Genomic DNA, 8634 nt, shown 5'->3' on the forward strand with positions numbered 1-8634 from the left:
TTTCTGGGTTTACCCCCAAGCCTGCTGATCACCTCAACGCCTTCTTTGTGGATAATGAAGCTGTTTTGGGTACACAAGCAGCACTGGGTGAGATCGCAGCACGTAGCTGAACTGCGGAACTCACTGCCACAGGAGGCAAGAGATAGCCACCAACTTGGATGACTTTAAAAAGAGGATTGGACAAATTCAGGGAGGAGGGGAAAGATATCAGTGGCTACTGGGTTCTCCCTCCACTGTTGGAGGCAGGAAATGCCTCTGAATCATTTCTGTTGCTGGGAATCCCCACAAGGGCTTCCCTGGCAGCCCTGAGAACAGGACACAGGACCAAATGAGCTGCTTTTCGCCTGATCTAGCAGGGCTCTTCTGCTCTTGTGGAGCCTCCAGTTCCAGTGGCAGTCTATCTAGATTCCTAAAGGGCATTTGGCCCCTGTGAGAGCAGGATGTAGGGGAGCTCCACTTTCACCCGATCCATCAGCAGGCCTCTCCTTATACCCTCAAACTGCAAATAGAACCTGGCGGGCTGCGAATTGTCTTCCATGGGTAGGCAAACTAAGGCCCAGGGTCCGGATCCAGCCCAATCGCCTTCTAAATCTGGCCCATGGATGGTCCGGGAATCAGGGTGTTTTTATGTGAGTAGAATGTGTCCTTTTATTTAAAATGCATCTCTGGGTTATTTGTGGGGCATAGGAATTCATTCTCCCCCCCCCAAAAAAAATAGTTTGGCCCCCCACAAGGTCTGAGGGACAGTGAACCGGCCCCCTGCTGAAAACAATTGTTGACCCCTGACTCCCCTGCTGTGGTTCTGTGTGGGGAAATTCTCTGAAGGGGTGGGGAAATTACACTGGGAATTTACATCTTCTTCAATGATCCCAGTAATTATCAACTCTACCACAACTGCTAAAGTCATGTGCATTTTTTGGAAAGGGGTTTAAAAGAACCCACTCTAGCAAATGGCAGAAAGTGGGTTTTTCATTAGGTTCTGCGGGGAAAGAAAGGTTTGCCCTCGCCTGCCCTCTGGTGGCAGTTTGAGGGTGACAGCCAAGCAGGCCTCATTTCTATTTTGGGTTTTGTAAAGTTTTTATTATTATTATTATTTTCATTTTATATAAACCAGAGAGAGCAGTTGCAGCCACAGTTGCAAATTTAAAGATGAAAAACAAAACTGTAAATCAGGCATGTAGAATGAGTAGAGACTATCAACATTCACAGATTATCAAGTCTGGTTCCAGGCTTGTGATGTGGACTGGTTTAGCTGTAAAGGAACGCCAAGTCATATTAAAAGTGTCTGGAACTTCTGGTCCTTGTCAATATCTCAAATCATGCATAATTTGCTCCATTTTAGCGATATTGCAAAGCGAGCGATACAAAGTGTCCAATGCAAAATTATGGGCTGTTTTCCATTGAGTTGAAATTACTAGATCATCTGCCAAGGACCAAGGTCATATATAAGGCCAGTTCTTTTGACAATATATCTATCTTGGTGTCATCAGAAATACTTGGCAGCATTAATTTTGGACAGCAAACCCTCGTTTCATTAGAATTTTTTTTAACATAAAAAATATATACATTTTTCCATTACACATTTTCACATTCCATTCAATTTACTCATACAATCAGAATCATCAACTTCCCTTCCCCTTCCATGGTTCTGTATATATACCCATTATGGCTGCTGCATTTTTAAATTGCTCCATAAATTCTGTTTTTCTTCTTCTGCACCATATCTTTATATACTCTAAACTGCTGAATTTACTGCAGCCCTGCTAAAGTTTAACCTGTTAACATGATTCTTCAGATATTCTGCAAACGTTTTCCTCTCTTCTTTAAATACTCCATCTTCCTGATTTCTTGAGTAACATTAGGGTTGCCATATTTCAAGAAATCCGGACACAAAGTTTGTTGAGCTTTTTTGGGGGAAATTGCCCAAAGAAAGTTGCTGAGCTTTTGGGGAAAATTGTTCAGCTTTTTAAAGGAAAGTTGTTGAGCAAATTTAAGGACAAGAATCCGGACGTATGGCAAGCCTCATAATATCTACCATTTGTGCCATAAAGGATAAGCTGTGCCAAGCTTATTGCAACCCCTCCAACAATGAGGTGAGATGGAAGAGGACGTTTTTGACATTTGCCAAGGAACAGAGAGCCCTCCTTATTAAACAGGATCGAAGCTGCAGGAGACAGATTTTGACAGTTTCAGAACTCCAGGGCTGGCAGAGTCTGGGCTTGCCACAGCCTGCCTTCCCCTTTTGCAAACATGCCTCTGTGCGCTCCTGGGCTTCACCCTTCCTCGACCGGCTGGCGCTGAGAGTCTTGTGTGCGAAAGGGAGATTCGAACGACAGCCGGATGCCACGCCCTTGCTTCTCCAGCTGAGATAGCGCCAGCCAAGCTGAGATAGCGCCTGCCTTCACCACCCCAACCTCTTCACCCCCAGTGCTGGATTTATGTATAAGCTAAACAAGCTATAGCTTGGGGCCCCACTCTCTTGGGGGACCCAAAAAATTTAAAGGGAGGAAAAACTGGATGTACATTTGCAAAATATAAGATAAAAAAACAAATAAAATAAAACCTACATACAGCAACAGTGTTTTGTGTTGTGTAGGCTCCTATGATGTAAGCCATGGGCTCCGCCTACTCACCTGCTCCCTAAAATATCACTGCTTTGCTCATTTCCGTATATAGGGTGCCTACATTCTGCATGGACTGGTTGCAGGACAATAGGTGCAAATGGCTTGAGATACTGTATTTTTCGCTCCATAGGACGCACCTGACCATAGGACGCACCTAATTTTTAGAGGAGGAAAACAAGAAAAAAAATATATTTTGCTTTCTTGAATTGTCCCTTCTTTTGCAAAGGGGAAAGCTCCATTTTTTTAGGATCAGCTCAAGGTTGTGCAGCTTTTTTTGCCAATGGGAAAAGCCCTGTTTTTGAGGATCAGCTCAACGCTGTTGAGCTTACCTTGCAAAGGGAAAAAACCCTGTTTTTGTGGGGTTCAACTCACAGTTCTGCAGCTTCTCTAGGAAAGGAAAGGGACCCATTTCTACAGTTTCCAGATAGATAATCTAATCAGCCAGTCACATGTCGCTGGGGAAACAAGCAGCCTCTCTGCAGACAACAATTGAGGCCTGGGCAAGGGGCCGGAAGCTTCCTTATCTCCCCCCCCCCCGATCTCTTGCAACACCCTCTTTCCCTCTTGTTAGCCTTTAGCTCTTTCTAAAAAATAATAATAAAGCACGATTTGCCTTTGACCCCTGGGCAATTTGGCTCCAGGGACTACACATTTGCTCCATAAGACGCACAGACATTTCCTCTTACTTTTTAGGAGGAAAAAAGTGTGTCTTATGGAGCGAAAAATACGGTACCTATTAGGGGCCATCAATTACTATATAGCATATATGGAGGACTTGGAAGTGAACCCAAAGATCATCTAGTCCAACCCCCCGTGATGCAGGAATCCTGACAGATGGGCCACCCAACCTCTGCTTGAAAAAGGAGGGCCCACAACCTTCCAAGCTCTTCCGTTCCACCGCCAAACAGCTTTTGCCTTCCGAAAGTTCTTTCTGATGCTTAGTCCTAACCTCGATCTCTTTCTCTCTCTTCCATCAGACGGGGGCAATGCATGAGATGAGATCCAAATACGGCCGAGATCGACAGTGGAGCAGCTCCCACGTTTTGTAGCTCTGTGGGATTTCCCCCGCTTCCTTCTCCATGTAAGTACCTTGCTAGATACGAAAATTCCCCCCCCTTTTTTAAGTTCCCCATCTTATCATTAAGGACTAGCTGCTTGTTCTGCCGTAGAGGCAGGAATCCAGGCTCTCTTCCCAAGGTTTGAGCTGTAGTCCCTGTGGGAATGTTCAGGGAGGTAGGAGAGGATATATTGTTTATTAATATCCTTACTAACTTGCACTGGCAAGTTCTATAACAGGCATCCCCAGCCTTTGGCCCTCAGATGTTTTGGGCTACAATTCCCATCATCCTTGACCACTGTTCCTGTTAGCTAGGGATCATGGGAGTTGTAGGCCAGAATGTCTGGAGGGCCGCAGGTTGGGGGTGCCTGTTCTATAACTTAGCAGAGTTTTACATTCCCCTTTTAAACGCACAGTAAAAAACTGGATGCAGGCTTGTTTAACCCTCTCAATATTAGATTCCTGGTAAGTTCCCTATATCCCTCTTAAAAGAATAAACACGCCACAATTGTATGTAAAGTATGTAAAAGAAGTTTACTTACACCATCAGTTCACAGTTGGATCCCTGAAGGCAGGCTTAGTTACAAAGTATATACATGTGTATCTACCCCATACGGGGGGGGGGGGGGGGGTTAATCCCAGTGACTGCAGGCCGGCAGTCACTGCAGTTCACACAACAAAAGGAAGATGGAGAAGGGAGGGGGGCTGCGTGCCTTGTGCTTTTGTTACCTGCACATGTAAGGTCACGCCCACCTCTAGTCACATGCAAAAGGAAAGATGCTCCACCCCAGGAGGAAACAGGAAGTTTCCGACTGGCTGGAACAAACATCCCCTTTGCACGTCCACTCTAGGAAAACAAGGAATGTTGTATTTGACTGCTACCTAATGTATCACATCCCACAGTCCCCACTGCCTGGAGAGCAGCCTGCCAGGGAAGTCTTGAGTTAAAATACGTAGTTTAGACGCTGTTTTCTAAGTAGATTTCACTGTCCCTGCCAATTCAGGTGGAGGAGCAGGCAGGAGGTGGAGAGGGAATGTAATTGCTCGTTCTGATCTCTTTTCTTCTCGCAGGTCCCGGGCAAATTAGCGAATCGAGAAAACCCAAAGAAAGAAATAAGTATGTAAACAACCCTCGCTCGAGTGACCTGCTCGGATCCTGTCAAGGCAGGTCGGCGAAGCTCAGAAAGGCACCGATCACCCTTCGTAACTTGTTCCAAACTGATTCCAAATGTCCCGAAATCGGATCGGATTTTCTTTTTCAAAAGAGCGTCAGCAACAAACGCAGCAGCTTATTCCGCCGCTAATTTTCGCCTCCCAGATTTGCATAGAAAGAAGTTGGGCTGAATTCAACACTCCCTTAGCTGCCGCTTCCTCTCTCTCTTCTCCCCACCCCCCAAAAAATGCAGAAGCATCTCTGGACCGTCAGTCTCTCATGCCGTCCTTCGTTTCGTGGCTGCCGCATCTTGCTTTCTCGCAACTTTGCAAGGAATCGGGGCGGGTGTTTGAGGGAGGTTTACGCCCGGTGCTTCAGTAAGCATCCTCGTCTGTGAACATGCTATCCATTTAAAGCACATCCAAAGCCTCTTCCAGACACATCCAGGCAAATCGTCCTGGGAACTGTAGTTTGCTGTGGGTGCTGGGAATTGTAGCGCTGTAGGGGGTTAACTACAGTTCTCGGCGTACGTGTGCTTTAAATGTATAATGTGTGTGCCATTTTGCTTCATTTTTTAAAAGTGCATTCTGTTTCATCCCCCCTCCCCCAATCTGGAGAGGAACTTGTTGTAACTGTTGTTGTTGTTTTTTACATGGAAGTGAAATCACTGGATTTTGGGGCGTTTTCTGGGGACGGGGAGAAAGATCGACATTTCCATGAGGCATGATTTTTTTTAAAGAGCAGGAGGCAGAGTGCCACCCTGCCGGAAACTCCCATGTGAAAGCCTTGCTGAAATGACTGGAAGGCCCGCCAGAGTGTGGTTAGTGACGTTACAGGCACTAGCCAGTCGCCACCTTCCACAATTGGCCAGCATTTGCTCCTGCTCCTGAAGACCTTTCCTCTGTGCCAGTCACTAAAGATGGGGTGTGGCTTCTTTGGGGTTTCCTGCACCAAATCATCCCACACGCAGGGCAGCCTCTGCACGTTGGACTTCCTCTAACAAAGGGCAGCAGAACGGGAGAATTGTTTCACCAGACTCTGCCTCCAGAGATGAGAGAACAAACACGGAAGATGGAGAGGATCTGGCCCGGACGATAGCAGGGTCTTGTCACCTCTTTGGCCACAAAGCATCACGGAGGGAGAAAATCTCTGGATCACATCAAGGCAATTTTGGAACTTCCTTTTATATATATATTAAAAAATGCATTATTCCTGTTATAAGCACACAGCTGGGCAAAGTTCTTCATTCTGTTAGGGTAGGGACATTTCACTGAGATCTCGCTTGGGCTGCAGGAGCCTTGATCCCCAGCTCTTCCCGTCGAACCATGGATGTGGGGCTCTAGAGGTGCTCGGACTACAACTCCCAGCAACCCCAACACGGCCAGTGAGGGAATTATGGGAGTTGTAGTCCGGCAATTTCAGGTGGGTGGCAGATGCTTCCCTGCCCACCCCGCTCCAATTTCTGGAACCTCCTCTCTCTGACCCTGTGAAATTCTCCGCAGAAACATCCCCCATCTTGATCGCTAAGGACTAATCCTGACTCTCCTCCTGAGGGGTGGGGAACCTCAGGCCAAATCTGGCCCCCCAGGCTGCTCTCTTTGCCCCTCGGAACTCTCCCTGGACCACGCCCCTCTCCCCAGGCCATGCCCCCTCTTTGTCCCTCCTTCGCATCTTGAATGATGTCACCTGGCTGGGATCTGTCCCTGAACTCTTGACGGGGACACAGAGAGGACTGTGTGAAAATGTGCACTGCACAAAAGCCAATGATATATTCCTTGCTATGCCCACTTTTCTACCTGGCACTGCCCACAGCTGGCATGTTGCCCCTGGAAGGAAATGCAGCCCTCTGGCCAGTTCATAACTTCAGAATTACTCCTCCTGACTTAATGGGGTTTCTTAAGAGGAGGAGAAACTCTGAGGTGGAGGGGGTGGGAAGGCCTGGGGGGGGGCTGGTGTTGGGTGAGCATTTCAGATTCCAAGTTTCTAGGCCAGGCATCCCCAAACTACGGCCCTCCAGATGTTGTGGCCTACAACTCCCGTGATCCCTAGCTAACAGGACCAGTGGTCAGGGATGATGGGAGTTGTAGTGCAAAACATCGGCGGGCCGAAGTTTGGGGGTGCCTGTTCTAGGCCTTGTGATGCTCTGGCACCGGGTGGTGGATCATTCCCACCCACATTCTTTCTCTCTCGTTATTAGCAGGGGCGCTGCAGAAAATATGAAGCCAGCAAGGCTGAACTCTGGAAGCGCTTTAGGGTTCCACTGCAAAAAAATAAAAATAAAAAATAAAAAGCCCACATCTTTCTGTTCATTAAAGGGGGGGGGAAGGATGCTTAGCTTTCCTGAGCAATGCCAGCTTTGTTGTCTGTTGATGCCCCCCCCCCAAAAAAACCCTCTTTGCTTTTCCATGTTAAGGTGAGGAAGACTTCCATCCATTTGCTCATTACACAACAGGTTTGAAATAGGTTGTCTTCATTTCTATGTGTGCAGGCCAAGAATTTTTTTTCCTCAGGGAAGTGGCAGCTGTCTTGTTACTGCCATTTTACCACCTTTTTTTTAAAAGGTTAACAAATGCAGGAGGGCGAGATTCAGCTAAGTCAAGCTCAGAGTATACCTATTGAAATGCTCTCTTGATTTCCCTGGGTCTCCTTTCAGTACGACTTAATTCGATGTCACCCAGAGGCTATAAGATAGCTGGTAGACCCCAGGGATGAGGAGCCTCCATCTTGGAGGCCAAAAGCGCCCCCCAACCCCTCTGCCTGGCCCTCAGAACCATCTGCAGGCCACACCCCCTCTCCCCAGGCCACACCCCTCATTGGCTCTCCTTCAGCCCATCCTGGAGCTTCCTTTTCCTGATTCGAACTCAGATCCTGCCTCCTGCTTGCGTGGATGTAGGATGGAAACTAACCTACTGCACAGAGGCAAAGTTTACACTCCTTACCCAGCCAACTTTCCCCCCTGGCACATTCGAGCTGAAGAAATCTTCCAGTCCTGTCCGGAACCGTCCTTTTGCTCCAAATTAATCTCAAATCCCGATCATCTCCTGAAGGAAACCGGCTTAGAAATACAGCTATGCTACAATGCGCCTGTATTCCTGCTCCCCATAACTTTGGACGCCCTCTCCTTGAGCCCCAACTCATTGTCCTGCCCCCAAATATTTCTGGTGCGACCGAGACCAACCACACCAAACAGGAGATTTTCTCAGGCTGCGAATGAAGTCGGCTCTGACTCTGCCTGCCGTGGCCTCTGGCGCCACCTACTGTCGGCCTCCCGCCCTGATCACCACTTTGCCTAATGTCAGAGCCGGCCTCATCCCACCCCCAAAACTTCTGAAACCACCTCTCCCCTCTGCGATTTTCATGGGTGACTCCGTGTCAAACTGCTTAAGTTTCGCCCCGGCAGGGCTGGCGTCGAAACAATCGCTTTTGCGAAAGAATAGCTGGACTATTCGGATGTATACTTGTTTGCTGAAAACATGTTCTCTTTTTCTTTTTTGTAAACAAGGAAATCTATTGGGGGGGGCAATATGTCTAAATATAACGAGGAAGCTTCCTAAAAGAGGTTGTGTTTTTTTAAGGAGGGGGGAAGCAACAGTCTTCGCACAGAAATTTCACAGGGGTGGATGCAAGAGAATCTGGTGTGTTTGATCGGCGGGAAGGTTGGGCTGGTGGGGTGGAGGACGAGTGGTGTAGATTGCTAAATGTTTTCTCCCCCGCACTGCTGTTCCCACCCCCCTCCAACTTCCGACCTGTTCTGGAGAGTGTAATGGATGCTTGAAAAATTAAAAAAAAAGTCAAAAGAT

At 47.6% G+C, this 8634-nt stretch overlaps 1 protein-coding gene across 2 annotated transcripts in view; it reads left to right on the plus strand.

Moving 5' to 3' along the window:
* Window positions 1–8634, plus strand: part of CDC42SE1 (CDC42 small effector 1) — a 36691-nt gene extending 28057 nt beyond the window's left edge. For both annotated transcript variants that reach the window (XM_035099008.3, XM_035099010.3), the window contains exons 4-5: window positions 3602–3705; window positions 4753–8634. In XM_035099008.3, coding sequence (XP_034954899.2) covers window positions 3602–3673 — 72 coding nt within the window. In that variant the 3' untranslated portion in view covers window positions 3674–3705; window positions 4753–8634. The remainder of the gene's footprint in view (window positions 1–3601; window positions 3706–4752) is intronic.

The sequence above is a fragment of the Zootoca vivipara genome, chromosome 16, assembly GCF_965207765.1.
Source record: "Zootoca vivipara chromosome 16, rZooViv2.hap1.1, whole genome shotgun sequence".
In the NCBI taxonomy this organism is placed as follows: domain Eukaryota; kingdom Metazoa; phylum Chordata; class Lepidosauria; order Squamata; family Lacertidae; genus Zootoca; species Zootoca vivipara.